The sequence below is a fragment of the Carassius auratus genome, chromosome 2 (assembly GCF_003368295.1).
Source record: "Carassius auratus strain Wakin chromosome 2, ASM336829v1, whole genome shotgun sequence".
Lineage (NCBI taxonomy): Eukaryota > Metazoa > Chordata > Actinopteri > Cypriniformes > Cyprinidae > Carassius > Carassius auratus.
In genome coordinates this window covers 5,326,637-5,344,377 of record NC_039244.1, presented here as the reverse complement: position 1 = coordinate 5,344,377, position 17,741 = coordinate 5,326,637, and the positions used below count along the sequence as shown (strand labels likewise).

Here is a 17,741-nt window from a genome sequence, read left to right as displayed (position 1 = left end):
CTCTGTTAACGTCAACTTCTCATTCCAACCAGATGACCCAACAATAGTTACTCGCATTGCAACCTGTCTGAGTGACATTTCAAGCAGGATGAATGACCATCACCTTCAGCTCATCTTTACTAAGACAGACCTGCTGGTGGTTCCAGCTAACCCATCGTTTCATTACAACTACTCTATACAGCTGGGTTCATCAACCATAACTCCTTCCAGGACAGCCAGAATCTAGGAGATGTGATGGATCATCAGTAAAGCTTCATAGATCATATTGCTACAACGACCCGGTCCTGCAGATTTGCTTTATACACCATTAGGAAGATTAGACCCTTCCTGTAAGAGCAAGCCACCCAACTCATTGTCCAAGCTCTTGTTCTCTACAGACTGGACTATTGTAATGCCCTCCTGACGGGACTTCCTGCATGTACTACCAAGCCTCTGCAACTGAACTAGAATGCAGTAGCGAGGGTTGTCTTCAATGAGATGAAAAAAGCTCACGTTACTCCTCTCCTCATCAGGTTACACTGGCTACCAGTAGCCACTCGCATCAAATTCAGGGTACTGATGCTTGCCTACAAGACGACCACTGGCACCTAAACTTAGTAGTTGAATTTTATGCGCCCTCCAGAAGTTTGCGCTCTGCAAATGAATGACGCCTTGTGGTGCAATCCCAAATAGGTTCAAAATCATCTCTTTTACGGACCTTTTCCTGGACTGTGCCCAGTTGGTGCAATGACCTCCTGATCTCTATTTGAACAGCTGAGTCTTTACTTATTTTCAAAAAACATCTAAAATGAAATCTTTTTCACCAGCACCTAACTAATCAACTAATACTAGCACTTACCTTTTCTTGTCTATCATATTCTTGAAAAAAAAAACCTGGCTACGTCTTCTGTGCTAAACTAACTGAGATTTGTCATGGCACTTGTATACTGTTATTGTTTTCTTGTTGGTCTGATTGCTTCCATTGTTCTTATTTGTAAGTCACTTTGGATAAAAGCGCCTGCTAAATGATTAAATGTAAATGAAAATTCCAACTTTGCAAGGACAGTCTGGCTCTTCTGACTCACAGTCTGTAAGTATGATTATATATTTAAAGAATCTGACACAGCATCACAGTATTGTAAGGCAGCATTTCCTAATCCCAGTCCTCTTTCCACGTACGACTTTTGATCTATTCAACCATAAGTGCACTGCTAAGTGGACATCACTGGATATTCCGCCATGATTCCAGTTTGAAAAAAGTGTATATGTTACATTCAAAGGGCAATTAAAGTGTGCAAGACGTGAATTTTAATTGTATTTATTTATAGATGTATATGATGTCACACTCATCTGTGTCTGAAGACGCTGCAGGTGCAAATCCATAAATGAATGTTCGGAAGTGAAGTAAACTTCATCGAATATAAAGAGACATGCAAAATATGAAGAGCAGGGGGAGCAAGAGGACTGGGATTGGAAACCGATGTGGTAAATTGCGTAACATTTCCATCACATGCTTGAGGCATTCAGCCAAACACAACGCAATGGATAGCATACACCTTGTGTTTCAGAACAATGATCTTCAAATCAATGATCTTCAAATCAATGTTTTTTTCAGAAAGGCGGGTCATTGAGGAGCAACAATAATGTACATTATGTGGAAAATGTGTTTTTTTAACCTTAAACCGCATAAACACATTGCATTACACCAAATACACAAGATAATATTATTTTTAGAAACATCATATGACCATTTTAAGGCCCTGGCCACAAGAACGTTTTTTGGTAATTTTTTTAAGAAAAGGCTGCTTTTTCTACACAGTTTGGCCATTCGTCCACACGCAAATGCAGGGCCAGTTTACTGAAACTGAACATTTTTTAAAACTCTTCCCAGGGTGAAGATTTTCAAAAACTCCGGTTGCAGTGTTATTGTGTAGACAGCGAAACCAGAGTTTTGGGCTTTTGACGTCGGAGCATGTACTGTTATCTCTGCCAACTGGAAACTTTTTCAGGCTTCTGATTGGCCAACATGGCTTTACAGTTGAGATTATATTGCCATGTTGGCTTGGCATGTTCTTGACAGTGCTTCACAGCATGCGTTTGCGTTTTCATGAGGACGGTGATTTATTTAAAAATGGAAGAAGGTAAACCCTGTTTTAAAAAATACCCATGTACGTGTGGACATGGCCTAAGATATGTGTTGCAAAACAGGCCACCCCATCCCTCCTTACAAATGCACTGCCAGGGCTGTTTGCAGGTTCCGTGTAGACACCCTGGGTAAAGTATGCACTCATCACAGCAGAGGCCCTGCAACCCAAGGAAGCACTTGGTCTGACCGGGGGCCTCACAATAGCCATGTTCCTCACTACATAGCTGTTAAATATTGATATTGTTGAGATTTATTTGATGGGGAAAAATATGCAAATGTAAAAGATGTAGTGATTGAATGAATGTTACTGGGGAAAAACTGAGGTGAAAACATAAATGTGTGTTGAATACAGACAAAAACAATTCATGGTGATATATTGTCACACATGGCAAAAGCATATATTTGCTACAAGTTTTTGTAACTTGCTTATCACTTTCCAATATATTAAAGTTTTCTTTGACTTTGAATTTTTTTAAAAATTACATAAACCTTATTGCTAGGTTGCTGCAAAGAAGCTTTTATTTAAAAAGCTTTATTTAAAACCCACAGTTAACTTATTAATATTTCACAGTGCTGGCAATAGTAAAACAAACAAAAAAGAGAAACCTTTTGATATATATATATATATATATATATATATAGGAGTTTGTTATATTTTCAGCAGTAGACATTTAATATTAAAGAGAATGATTGACATTAAAACATTTTATTATATCACGCTGATATTATTTGCTTTTGCATCTAATAATAACTGTCTGCCAGCCATTGTTGCTAAATTATATACATTATATATTACTTTGCTAAAAAATTAATTAAGAAGACTGTAATAATTGCACAATTAATTACCAAATGAATAAATCCATCACTTTTTATAGACATGCAACATTATCTGTAAAATCCCCATTACCTTACATGAGACAGTTTCACTTTTGTATTCTGACCAGCCCAAAACCCCGGATAGAGTGGTTGAGTGAATGTGGTCTGGACTCTGTGGATGAGGGTCATTGTGTCAGAGACGCTGTAGAAGGACAGAATTCCTGCTCTATGATCCACATACACTCCTACTCTACAGGAGCTGGGGAATACAGGGAGTTCAGTCTTTACCTTATTATGACAAAATGAGAAACAGGGTTTAGAGCAATACAATCTCCAGGACTGTTCATTATATCCAAAGGAAAAATCTCTACCCTTTCCCTTTCTTTTAATGGTCTTATATGACACTGATATAGCCACCTCAACATTCCACTCGACCTCCCAGTAACAGCGTCCACACACACTCTCTCTACACAACACCTGAGGCCAAACATCAAATCTGTCTGGGTGATCAGGATATGACTGGACTATTTGAGAGTAAGTAGCCACTTTGTTGTCTTCAGACAGATGAATGCACTTATGTGCAGTATTTGGATCCAGAGTAAGCTGACAGGAATCTGGTGGAGATACAACACAGTTCATCTGTTTCTTAGTTTGTTCATGCATTTAATGAGTTTGAATTTATTTTCAGTGGAGGTGGAGCTAAAGCTCCATAAACTTAAACATAAATTCAGTTCAGCATATGGTATATGAAAAGTATATAAAATCTATACTTATTTACTCTTTCATTATTTGTTGCTAAAAATGCAACATTACAACCATCTCATATAACCTTTTCATAAATGTTGTCTACTTATTCAAAACATGTGGTTTGCTATAACTGAATATTGTTACCAACTTTCAATAGCATGTCTGCTCTATCAAATTTTGCTTTGGCTGTGCTAAAAACAATGGTGACTTCTTAAGCAAAGTCTTCTAAAACTCAGTCATTATGTTTAACTGTACTAAAAAAAACATATAGAACCTATACTAAAATACATATCTTGGTTTTTATAATCTAATTCTGAAAAATCGTTAATTAGTGTTATGAAACTTTTATCATATTGTGTTAGTGACTTACATTGTAGGAACTCCTCCCTAGTCTTGGGTTCATTTCTGGGAATATTGTTGATGTATGTTACTAAGAAAATGAACACAATTAATTAGAACAATTCTAATAATTACTTAAAAAAGGGATTTATTTTTAATATGATCAAGTTTCATAACATAACTAAGTTCTAAAAGTTGTTTTACCTTGATCATATATTTTTTCCATCTCCTCTTTACAGAACTTATGCAGTCTTTCTTTCAGATGAGTGACAGATTTTCTCACATCATCATAAGGGAGGACAGAACTGAAAGTAATTCTGGGAGCACCAGGAGATTCCAAAGATTCAGAGAGAGACAGAAATTTCTAGATAGAAAAAAATATATATTAAAGATACAAAGAGACACAAAAACTTTTACCAGCATCCTCCCGAAGATTTTTATCATGCTTATTTTTTCCAAATTAATTCTGCAGTAATCAATCTGCAATTTACAGGTGCTTCTCAATGAATTAGAATGTCATGAAAAAGTTCATTTATTTCAGTCATTCAACTCAAATTGTGAAACTTAAAAATTAAATAAATTCAGTGCTCACAGACTGAAGTAGTTTAAGTCTTTGGTTCTTTTAATTGTGATGATTTTGGCTCACATTTAATAAAAACCCACCAAATCACAATCTCAACAAATTAGAATACTTCATAAGACCAATAAAAAAAATATTTTTAGTTAATTGTTGGCCTTCTGGAAAGTATATGTTAATTTACTGTACATGTACTCAATACTTGGTACTCCTTTTGCTTTAATTACCACCTCAATTTAGTTTAGCATGGAGGTGATCAGTTTGTGGCACTGCTGAGGTGGAATGGAAGCCCAGGTTTCTTTGACAGTGACATTCTGCTCTTCTGCAATTTTTCTTTTTTTGGGGGAGGGGGGGTCTCTTGTTTCTCATTTTCCTATTTTCCATAGATTCTCTCTGGGGTTCTGGTCTGGTGAGTTTGCTGGTCAGTCAAGCACACCAACACCATGGTCCTTTAACCAACTTTTGGTGCTTTTGGCAGTGTGGACAGGTGCCAAATCCTGCTGGAAAATGAAATCAGCATCTTTAAAAAGGTGGTCAGCAGAAGGAAAGCATTAAGTGCTCCAAAATTTCTTGGTAAACAGGTGCAGTGACTTTGGCTTTCAAAAAACACAAAGGACCAAATCATGACAGACTGTGGAAACTTAACACTGGACTTCAAGCAACTTGGGCTATGAGCTTCTCCACCCTTCCTCCAGACTCTAGAACATTCCTAAATAAAATATACAAAACTTGCTCTCATCTAAAAAAAGGACTTTGGACCACTGGGCAACAGTCCATTTCTTCTTCTCCTTAGCCAGGTAAGATGCCTCAGGAGTGGTTTAGCAAGAGGAATATGACAACTGTATCCAAATTCCTTGACACGTCTGTGTTTGGTGGCTCTTGATGCATTGACCCCATCCTCAGTACATTCCTTGTGAAGTTCACTCAAATTCTTGAATCGCTTTTGCTTGAAAATCTTCAAAAACCTGCGTTTTTTTTTTCGGTTGGTTGTGCATATTTTTTCCCCTTACACTCAACTTTCTGTTAACATGCTTGGATACAGCACTCTGTGAACAGCCAACTTCTTTGGCAATGAATGTGGCTTACCCTCCTTGTGAAGGGTGTCAGGGATTGTCTTCTGGACAACTGTCAGATCAGCAGTCTTCCCCATGATTGTGTAGCCTAGTGAACCAAACTTACAGACCATTTTGAAGGTTTAGGAAACCTTTCCAGGTGTTTTGAGTTGATTAGCTGATTGGCATGTCACCATATTCTAATTTGTTTAGATGGTGGGTTTTTGTTAGTGAGCCAAATCATCACAATTAAAAGAACCAAAGACTTAAACTACTTCAGTCTTTGTGCACTGAATTTATTTAATACACGAGTTTCACAGTTTGAGTTGAATTACTGAAATGAACTTTTTCACAACATTCTAATTTATTGAGAAGCACATGTGTGTAATGAATGAATATAATATACAAGTTCCACTTTTTTAATAGAATTTGTGAAATAAATCAACTTTTTGATTATATTAATTATATGACCAGCACCTGTAGATAGATAGATATATTACACACTTTTATGCTGTGTGCTATGTTGTCTTTATAAGTTGAGAGATAAGACAGTATCTCTATCTCAAGGTTTTTAATGCCATGGGATGATGTTGTTAAACTCTAATTTTACATTGCCTTTGCTTTGGTATACAACTCTTGTTGAATTAGTGCTAGTCAGACAAAGTCAGACAGAGCATTGAGATAGACTCAGCTAAGATTATTCAATAAACTAAAAAAAAATTGTGGTGTTTTTTTCTTTTTGCTCTTCCCTGCCTTTGTCTCTTGAGCTGATAGAAATGTAGGATCTGGTAAAGCAACTGGTTCCCTAACATTTGGATTGTTATTTTAGTGGCTCGGATAAAAGTTATTGTACTACAGTAAAATTAGGAAGGAATTCTCTCTATAATTGAAGGACTTCATGCATGAGCACTGCACTGTTGTATTTTTTAGATCTCTTTTACCTGTAGGAAATTGATGTGATGGTCTGTATGCAAAAGCTGCTCCAGTTCAGTGTCTGTCCTCCTCAGATCATCAATCTCCTGCTCCAGTTGCTTCAAGTATTCGTCGGCTCGACTCACTTCAGCCTTTTCTCGATCTCTGATCATTTGTGTCACCTCAGAGCGTCTTCTCTCAATGGAGCGGATCAGTTCAGTAAAGATCCTCTCACTGTCCTTCACTGCTGACTGTGCAGAGTGCTGTTACAACACAAACAATCAGACTATTTACTCAGAACAGCCTGATAGCTACAGTAGATTTGGTACTGGAAATTCATTTAACACTGAGCTTATCTGACTGTTTAAAGTAGTGTACTTGGTTAGCTCGAGTCTCACCTTGTTTGTCTCCACAGCCTTTCTGAGCTCCTGAAGCTCCTTCTGTCTCTCTTGGTTTCTCCGCTGGAATTTTTCTTGTATTTCTCCAACCTGTTTCTGAGGAATGAAAAAATTACTTCCTCAGTGGACTAAAAATGTCAGGAGACTATAAGGTCAATTATTAGTTTATTTCATTTCTTGATATCAATTATTAGTTGGCTTGATTCATGGATATTGCAAACGCATTATTAATATTTAGATTACTGTATGACAATTTCACCATAATTGCCTAATTTGGCATTTCATTTGTGTGTTTTCAGTTCATACCTGTTTCTCAGTTCTCTCTTCTTCAGCTGAAACAATATTGTGGTTTTTGTGTTCATCCAATGCACACATCAAACAAATACATTTCTGGTCAGTCTGACAAAAAGCCTCCATAAGTCGGTCGTGTTTAGGGCAGATCATCTCCTGGATTTGACCAGTGGCATCGGTCACTTTGTGTCGTTTCCTTGCACGAGATTCCTCATGACACTCAAAATGACTTTGACAGTATGATTCCAGACACATCAGACAGGACTTTACAGCTTTGCGTTTTCTTCCAGTACAGACATCACACTCCACATCTCCAGGTCCAGCATAAATGAGAGCAGTTCTTGTCTTCTTCAGGTTGTCCACCATTTCAGCCAGCATCACATTCTTGTTTAAAGCAGGTCTTGGACTGAAGGTCTGTCTGCACTCAGGGCAGCTGTAAATTCCCTTCTGATCATCTTTATTCCAGCAGTCTGCAATGCAGTTCATGCAGTAACTGTGTCCACAGGGGATGGTCACTGGTTCCTTCATTAGATCCAGACAGACCGGACAGCTGAACTGATCCTGAGACACTGAAATACTGGCGTCTGCCATTGCACTGCACAGACACACGGATAGAGAGAAACATACAGCCCCTTATGTACACTTAGCTTTCGTTTTCCCTGAGATCATAGTTTCCTAGTGTTTAAGGGCATATGCAAAACAGGTAGCCTATTCCTTGTCAGCTCGCCAGGTTTTTTTTTTTTTTTTTCAAGATCCACTAAAATTAACAGCCACAAGGTATTGGTCTCATGAGTCATTCCTATGTTCCACAGATTCATATGGCACATAAGGAACACATGAATATATTCACCTTACTAATTAGGTAATGGTAATAAGTAAATTAGTCAAGTCAAGTCTGCTTTATTTATATAGCGCTTTAAACAAAATGCGCCAGAACACCCACTACACCAGCTTACTGGTGGAGAAGAGACAGCGTGATGAAGCCAATCAGTGGATATGGAGATTGTTAGGAGGCCATAGGCCATTGGAGGCCAATGGGCGAATTTAGCCAGGATGCCGAGGTCACACCGTTACTCTTTTCGAATGACATCCTGGAATTTTTAATGACCACAGAGAGTCAGGACCTGGGTTTAACATCTCATCCGAAGGACGGTGCTTGTTAACAATATAGTGTCCCCATTACTACACTGGGGCGCTAGGACCCACACAGACCACAGGGTGAGCACCCCCTGCTGGCCTCACTAGCACCTCTTCCAACAGCAACCTAGTTTTCTCAGGAGGTCTCCCATCCAGGTACTGACCAGGCTCAGTCTTGCTTAGCTTCAGTGGGAAACGGTCTTGGGCTCCAGGGTGATATGGCTGCTGGCAAATTTAAATAGTGTCTATGCATTCATTTGCAATCAAGTCAATGATATTGTAGATGTAGATGAAGTGACCCCAACTAAGCAAGCCAAAGGCAACAGCGGCAAGGAACCAAAACTCCATCGGTGACAGAATGGAGAAACGAAAAACATTGGGAGAAACGAGGCTCAGTTGAGGGGCCAGTTCTCCTCTGACCAGATGAAACCAGCAGTTCGATTCCAGGCTGCAGCAAAGTAAGATTGGTCTGGATACGTACTGGATCCAGGTGACTGCAGTGACCCTCTGATCTGGATATGGACTGGATCTGGTGGCTACGGTGACCTCGGAATAAGAGAAACAGACTAATATTAGCGTAGATGCCATTCTTCTAATGATGTAGCAAGTAAATCGGGTGTTATGGGAAGTGGTCCCGGTTCCGGTTTACCTAATTAATGCAGCCTTTGAGCCCTGCTTGGAGCGAGTCGTTGCTGCTGCTGCTCTTGTTAAATTTCAGCCTCGGGATCTGAATCTGGATCATAAATATACGGCTGAATCTGACTGTTAGCCATGGTTTGTTTTGGATGATGGTTTTTTCCTCAAGGTAATGTCACAGCTTCCAAACGCTCTCAAAGCAAAAGCCTACTCGCGCTCGTGATTCTTTAGCTCCGCCCACACTTCACGCCTCCAGTCGGTCGTGTTTTTCCGGGAAAAATCGGTACAGACTATCTTTCTCTTATAAATATAATAAAACTAAAGACTTTTTGGAGTTATGAAGGATGCAGTACTACTCTATAGGTACTCAAGATTAACAGGATATTGAGTGAAAATGAGCATTTCACCACCCTTTAATCTCTCGAGTCTTTGGGTTTTTCGAGTTGTCCGTTCATCACGTGACAGACCCATAAGCATAATAACCAATGCAGTCTTGAGCCGAAAAGAGAATTGATAATAATAATAACCAACTCCTTAGTTTTTTGTCCAGTTAGAAAAAAAAAAACAGAAAACAGTACTTCACATTAGTACAAGTATAATGTACTTACTTACAGTCCACCTCTGTGTTGCAAACATATCTACATATAATCACCATGGTCAGGACAATAAACTATATAAAAATTACACCTTTGTAAGGTATCAGTCAGCATTAGAACTGCTATGTGTGTGAGTGTGTGTGTGTGTGTGTGTGTGTTTATTTCTTTCTTTAATGGAAAGGTGAAAAAAAAAAATTTCATGACTGTACTCCATGTAGCCTAATAGTTAAGAATATCTTGGTGTAGGCTACTTGGTCCTATTGATAGATTTTGAGCTCAATCCGTCGAAAACCTCTTCTCAAGTATACAATTGATTGTTCATCAGAAACAGGTTGGGGAGACAGTGATAATTGTACAGAAGAAAATTCAAGAGAGACAAACAGAGCTTCAGAAGCTGAGAAAGTCTGCACAGAGTCACAAGGTATGTATAAGAGAAAAATAACTGTCAGAATGAAAGGTCTGATAGTGATTCTCTCTTTGTGTCATAACAGCGCTCCGCACAGGCAGCAGTGGAGCACAGTGAGAGGATCTTTACTGAACTGATCCGCTCCATTGAGAGAAGATGCTCTGAGGTGATACAGATGATCAGAGATCGAGAAAAGGCTGAAGTGAGTCGAGCTGAAGGACTCTTAGAGCAACTGCAGCAGGAGATTGATGATCTGAGGAGGAGAAATGCTGAGCTGAAGCAGCTTTTACACACAGACAATCACATCCATTTCCTACAGGTTTATAAAGATTTTATTATCACAGGCTGTACTGCATACTCTTTAATTGACATTTGATTTAAGACACCATTAAAGCTTTTTTTATATAATTGCCAATTGTTCTGATCAGTGCAAATGTTGTCAAGAGTGTGTTGTGATGAATAAGCCTAGCACTTATACTTTCATCTACTGTTTGTGATGTTTTAAATTTCTTGGACTGTACTAATTCCCTAATTCCCATTTCCATGATAATTTACATATTTGCTTTTGTTGTCTTCTTATAAATGTAGAGTTTCCCGTTTCTTTCTGTTCCTCCTGCATCTTCAGAGAGCACCACTGTCAGTTCTCTACTCACTTATGATGATGTGAGAAGCTCTGTCTCTATAATAAGTAGGAAATTTGAGAATTTCTGCAGAGAGGAGATAGAAAAGATACCTGGTGGAGGTAAAGTACAGACCCATCTTGTAAAACAGAGTTAATACATGAATGAATTTATATTGTGTGTCAATAAAATAATTATTATTGATGACATTCAATACATTGTTAATGATAATTACAACTCTGTTGTTATTAGTAGATTATTATTTGATTGATAGTAATATTAATAGATGAATATTATTAAAATCACACTTTAAATATCTGTTTGTTTCTGTATAGTGAAATACAGTATTATTCCCAATATCAAAATCCTCACACCCATCACTGAACCCAAAACAAGAGAAGACTTCTTACACTGTAAGTGTTCTAAATAATAATACAGATAAAGCAAACACAAGACAGATTTATACATATTTAAAGGTGACGTGTTAAATGTATCAGTGTCAAACAGTATTGCGTTAGGATTGTTTGAGTTGCCTGACAGCTTGAGTTCAGGGTTTGGAGATGCTACAAACTCCAAACAATGGAATTTTTTATAAGTTTTAAATACATTTTGAGAAAACCATTTAACCCGAAAACTTAATAATAGATCAGTGATCTGTTCTTGCTATACTTTTATATCTTTGATGGATTGTTGCTTTACTTAATGTTTTGACAGTTAAGATTTCTTCATTAAAATGCAGATTGTCTTTTTTTCTATCCATCAGATTACCATCAGTTTACTCTGGATTCAGAGTCGGTGCATAAAAACCTCTATCTGTCTGAGGAGAACAAAGTGGCTGCTTGCACTGCTACAGTGCAGCCGTATCCAGATCATCCAGACATGGTGATAATGATAATGATCAGTCCTGGAGATTGTTCTGCTCTCGCTCTGTATATATATTTAGTTACAATAACAAAAAATCTGAACTCCCTGTATTCCCCAGCTCCTGTAGAGTAGGAGTGTATGTGGATCACAGAGCAGGAATTCTGTCCTTCTACAGAGTCTCTGACACAATGATGCTCATCCACAGAGTCCAGACTACAATCACTCAACCACTCTATTCTGGGTTTGGCATAACTCAGGACTCAACTGTGAAACTGTGTCATACAGCAGTATAGATAAAGTAGAGCTTCTACAGATCATTACAAAATGACAGTTATGGAGTAAGAATATTTAATAATACTTGTGAATATATCGTGACAGTATCATTTTGCATTTTTATGTAAGAAATTTAACATTAACGGTCCTATAATACACCCGGCGCAATGCCACGCAAGGCGCAGCGCAAGTGTTATGCAATGTGATATGTATAAAACGTAGATAAAACTTACATAAAATAATTTCTGTAGCAAAAAATAACCAGTATATGTGTTATGCACATCAACATTCTGGTGTCAAGTGAAAATACTATTTAAATAAAAATATAAATTTGAATTATTGCTATGGGGAGTAAGTGTAGTGTAGTCTGTCATTGCTCTGAAGAATTACACTCAGTCTGGGGTATTGTTTCCAGAAGAAAATACTTTATTTCAATGAGAATAAAGCAGGAATATCAAGGAATATCTCACAAATTTAAAGTGGTCTCCTTATATACAGTGTTTACAGGGCGTTTTCCATTTATTTAATATAGTTTTCCTTATTTTTACAATTTGATTCCTCTCTAGAGAGAAGGGGCCGCCTAGACTTGTTATAGTACAGAAAAAGGCCCATTTGTATGTTTTTCCAGATGTTTCTCATATGAGGGTCTGTATATTTGTGTGGCAGGCAGATTCTTTACACCAACAGGCTATATGATTATATATGATATATATGGCTAGATTCATCTTTGATTGCTTGATTAATCTCATTAATAAATCATCTTCTACGTAAGTCAAATTAAATGAAACTCTATTTTTAATTACAATCTATGATTTTCATTTAGACAAATATAAAAATGCACTTTAAATAAGTGACAGTCTTAATTTCTTTTCAGTATAGCAGTTGTAGCAGTAGGCTACAACTGTACTTTACTTCCACCAGGTATCTTTTCTTTCTCCTCTCTGCAGAAATTCTCAAAAGTGCATGATATCATACGTTGTGTTCTTATAGTATTTCATAGTATTTTACAGTATCTAAAAGTTTGAACAATTTCAGAAGACAACACAAAGATGAAAAAATTAAATAGTTGCTAGCACTATTTTTCTTTGGATTATTGAGAAATTTGACTTTGTTTATTGAAGCACAAATACAAGCATGAAATGACTTCTAAAATCAGTGTTCTTAATGTTAAATAAGGTTTGATCGATAGATAAATGAAGCATTAATGCATTCAAGTCAATTTCATTACAGGTTTCCTACATATTTGTCAAATTCATTTATCAACCTGTCAATATTTTCATTCATGTAAGGCCGGAGTAGAACATGTGCTCTTCTCTGAAAAGAAAGCTTAGTTTGAATGTGGTAGTGTTGCACAGATGCCTTTTATCATTCTTGTAGATTTACTGAAAGCATAATTTGTTAAGCAACATCATGATAAGCAAATTTTTAATTTTACTAATCGTCTTTAAACGATTTAGATTTCATTTTGTTGAGGATATCTCTTGGCTGTCAAGGGAAGCACTTGCCTCCTTTTGATTGTATGTTTCCTGATTGTGGTGTGACTTTAAGGCACTAACAGCTTTTGTCATTTTCATAATTTTCAGTGCAACAGTTTTCATTCGCTTCTCTCTCTCCACCATGATTTTGTTCTCTTTTTCAAGCAAATTTCCCCCATTAGCAATCTTTTCCATCATAATAGTTTCTTTTTTCATGTTCTCAAGTCCAACAATGCGGTCCTCAAAGCCAGGACTTTTTTCCTCTTTCTCGGTTTTTATCAGGATTTCGAGATATTCGGCTGTGGAGAGAGATTTGGGCTTTAGTGCAATTTCATCTAGCCTTCTTAAGCAATCAGAGGACAATTTGATCAGTTTAAATAGTTTCTCCTCAATTCCATGGAATTCCTTTTCAAGAGCATCAAGCATTTGCTTTGTGTCCATGAACTTTCCTTTAGCTGTCATGAAGTTGTCTTTTAGCTCTTTAATGGATTTTGTCTCTGTTATTGTTTCATATGTCCACATGAAATTTTCCCTTGAATGAGCAGAGTGATGGCAGTTTGCAGGGCAGATAATGCAGTGGTCATTCTCCATCACAGCACAAGTTTGCACATAGTCTCCTTGAGGGAGGAAGCAGTTGGAGTGACATGTGAAGAAGCAGTTGTTGCAGTTCATGGTAAAACAGTTTACAGGGGTTCTTTTTGCTTTCACCACCTCTACCTCTTGTTCGAAATTCTTATTTTGTTCCATGTTCTCACTCTCATTTTCCAAACATTGCTTGAATTTTTTGATCTCACTCAGTTTAGAGAGACCAGCAGTTATTTGAGGGGTCAGACTTGTCATGGCTTTCTCAAGGCGCTCTCGTTCCTCTAAGACCTTTATAGTCATGGACAGATCTTTACTTTCAATGGTCCCCAGTGTCTTGAAAAAAGCCTTCATCTGTTTAAAGGTTTTGTCCCAGACGAGCTCAGTCAATTTATCTCCTCCATCATCATCATCATCATCATCATCATCATCATCATCTGAATCATTGTCAGAGGTTGTCGGCTCTTCTATATTTTTGTCTGCATACACAGCTGAATTGTTGAACTTGAAATGGGTGGGCTGTCCCTTTTTATTCTTTTGACAGGGCAGATCTGCTGCTTTGATGGCTGCTAGAACTGGGGTGTCTTTACCATCAGCAAATGTCACCAAAATTATGATATTCTCCATGACATCTTTGCCAAAAATGGATAAGACTGAGTCAAAGATGTACTTCTGGGTGGCACTCAGGCGGGGAAGAGAGGATTGGACAACGATGCAGATGGCATCAATGTGATCGATTCCCAAAGGGCTACAAAGAAAGCTTTTGACCTGCTCTGTAATAAGTTTATCATGTGCGAATCCTCTTGTATCACCAAATCCTGGCGTGTCTACAATTGTGAGAGAATAGGGAATTTGAAAGCCAGGCTGATTGTACAGCTCGTAAGATGAGACGATAGATGTCTGACTCTCAGCCTGTGTGCGATTGGTCACTTCATTGATCAGTTTGAAGCGATGTTTATCTTGCCATTTTACACCTAGTATGTAATTGACCATCACATTGATGAGCGTGGTTTTTCCTGCACCTGTTGATCCCAAAAGAAGAATTACTTTGTTTTTCACATCTTCCACCTTTCTTCCAAAAACTTTCTGATTAAAATTTACATTCGTTACTATTTTTTCGTGTAGCTTCAGTGAATGGATTGACGGATTGCCCTTTTTTATTGGTGAAGATTGATTCAAGAACAACCCACTCCCATCCTTTTTTGATTCTTTAACCTTAAAACTGGCCGAAAACAAAGCTTCAGGACTGGGTAGACTCTCTCCATCATTTCCACAGTTTGCAAAAACTCTGACTGTGTAAATTGTGTCTTCTTTCAGTGGCTGAAGAGTGCACTCCCTGTTTGTAGATTTCACAGACTTCCAAGGCCTTCCACTTTCATGATCCTTTGAGCATTCTCTGAACTCCAACACGTATCCAGTGACCAGAACATCCTCACCCACAGATAAAGGAACATCCCAGACTACAGTTGCTGAATCAGATTCTACTTTTTTTACTGTAGGTGCTCCAGGAGGAGCACATGGACGAGTCCTGAAGAATGATGTTGTTTCACTTGTCAGACTTACTCCTGGACGACACACAGCCTTGCAGGTAAAACAATATTCTTTATGTGGTTTTAACTGATTGACAGTGACTTGATCAGAAACCCCATTAGTATACACATCTGTCCATTCAGAGCTCTGTGCAGACTGACATGAAATACAGTACGAGTCTACACAGCTAACCCCACGGTCAGGAGGTTTGATTTGCAGATGTATGCAGTCATGCTCAACACTCAAGCAAACTGGCATTGGTGGTTTTGAGGGAAGCTCATACTGTGAACTGATGAGTCTACCTCTTTCATAAACGTGAACTGAAGAGGCAGTGCTGAGTTCATCTGGGATTGATGCAATGCAGAAGTCAATGCTCTTTCTTCCTTTATTGGCTTCTTTAAAATCTAGGAAGGCCTGTATGGTTGCCCTGGTCAATGTAGTTGCATCTCCTGATGAAAACCATTTCTCCGTCTTCTTTGAGGAGTTTTGATCAAGACTTATCTGCTCTCCATTGTTACAGGATTGTGTCTTCAGGTAATTCTCCAAGTCTGAGAGGTATGGTTCCTTTTTATTTAAGGAGGTGAGTGCAAAAGCGATCACATAGTTATTGGATGCTTTCAAGACAACTTTATCCAAGTCGTTGCTGGATGAAAGAACAGGGACATCTTTCATGATGTCAATGTACGATCTAACAACATTCATCTCTCGCTCTCGCTCACTTAGATACTTGGTTATTAGAGCACCCTTAAATGGAGATCTTTCTTTGTCATTAAGGGCATCAATAAGCTCCTGTTCTTCTTTTCCTCCGCCCCTTATGGATGGAAGAAGCCTGCAGAGATGTTTCTGAAAAACTATTTTGTACTCTGAACAGAGGTCTTTACATTTCCTGATCTTAGCTGCGATTTCAGGGAATTGAATGGAAATGTTGTCCCTCATCATATCTTTACATTGAATGTCACAATTATGCAGTTCATTCATGATCCGTTGGGCACGTCGTAATAGGCTAACACTGATCTCCCTGACTAACTGAGCGGCTGCTGAATCTAGTTTTCTCAGAGGGTAAAGCCACACTGTCATGGGCACAGCATTCTCTCCATGTTCACCCAACATTTTTGGTAGCTCTGAGTACACCTTGATGGCATCGACATAGGAGACTGGATTATTTTCCAGAGCAAAATCTCCATGAAAAGTGCAGCTGAACTTGTCAATTTTTTCTTGTTCCATTTCATTCATTTTTAAAGATGCCTGACCCTCTACTGATATTAAAGGTATATTTTTGATCAATTCTTGGAGGTCACCTTGTATTTTTTGATGGTTTTCATTGGACGAAACCTCACGATCAAAAATAAAGAATGCTTGAGCTCCATAAAGTAGAGCTGTAACAACATGTGTGGCCGAGCTCTCCTGAAATACATTGCAGTGCTTTACGTTCCCTGCCCCAAGATGCTCCATAGTCAACTGCTCAAAGCGTGAGGTTGTATAATACTGTAAGGTGACTCGAGACTGATGTTTTGATGACTTCTTGTTATTTAAATAGTCTGCTGATCCTTTCACACTGACTAATCCACACAGAAAGCTGGCTTCAAGAGATGCAGAGACATTAAGAGCTTTGGCTTTGTCTTCACTTGAATCTGTGGCAATAATTTTGAATTCAGTATTTGGTTGTGGCCTTACATTAATATTCTTCTGCAGCATCTCAGTGTCCCAAAGGGTTATTCCTTGAGGGAAATTGTATATTAATCATTAGTTAGCCCAAATATAAAGCATAAAATTAATAAAATAGACCATTCTGATTGTTTCCTCCCCTGTGTCATCTGTTAAGTTTGTCCGTTTTGCTTAAATTACCTGGAATGAGGACATCTCTACGGCAGTCATAAAGCATTCCCAACTGAAAAGGTCGGCCAAGACAAGCCAGTTCAGTTGTCTCAAGGTCAGACATCTTTCTAGTGAAAAAGACCTGGATTTATTATATATTAACTTACATACATATGACCGAAAACAATATTTTATTAACTACAAAACAGAAATTAAAAAAAAGTTCTACAGCATTCATTGGGTTATCCTTAAATATGAGTAAGATAATCTAGAGACAGTGTTGGTGAAAAGATACTGGCAGCTTTATATTTCAGGAAATATGGATTCAACCACTGTCTCAGGAATTTTGAATGTTGTTTGATTTTGCGTTCTACCAAAGCTTTGGTGTGAAGAGAAGATATTCAGTAAGTGTAATTATGATGATGCTCTGAGGTTACATAAGCAGTTCCATAACAAAATTGTGAAAAACTGCTTGTAACATTTTTTGTTACATAATATTTGAGTAAGTCTCATGTCATGTGTCTGGTGTATTTAGATTCCTAAAGACAGA

At 37.9% G+C, this 17,741-nt stretch overlaps 1 protein-coding gene and 1 pseudogene across 1 annotated transcript; one reads left to right on the top strand and one right to left on the bottom strand.

The window, feature by feature from the left end:
- Positions 1 to 3,028: 3,028 nt before the first annotated feature.
- LOC113113801 (tripartite motif-containing protein 16-like) lies at positions 3,029 to 7,848 on the bottom strand (annotated as a pseudogene).
- Positions 7,849 to 9,825: 1,977 nt separating this feature from the next.
- LOC113040241 (tripartite motif-containing protein 16-like) lies at positions 9,826 to 11,738 on the top strand. The gene is made up of 6 exons (XM_026198577.1): positions 9,826 to 9,831; positions 9,952 to 10,047; positions 10,118 to 10,351; positions 10,621 to 10,774; positions 10,988 to 11,065; positions 11,416 to 11,738. The coding sequence occupies exons 1-6, from the start codon at positions 9,826 to 9,828 to the stop codon at positions 11,646 to 11,648; spliced, it is 801 nt and encodes a 266-aa protein (XP_026054362.1). The 3' UTR covers positions 11,649 to 11,738.
- Positions 11,739 to 17,741: the final 6,003 nt, after the last annotated feature.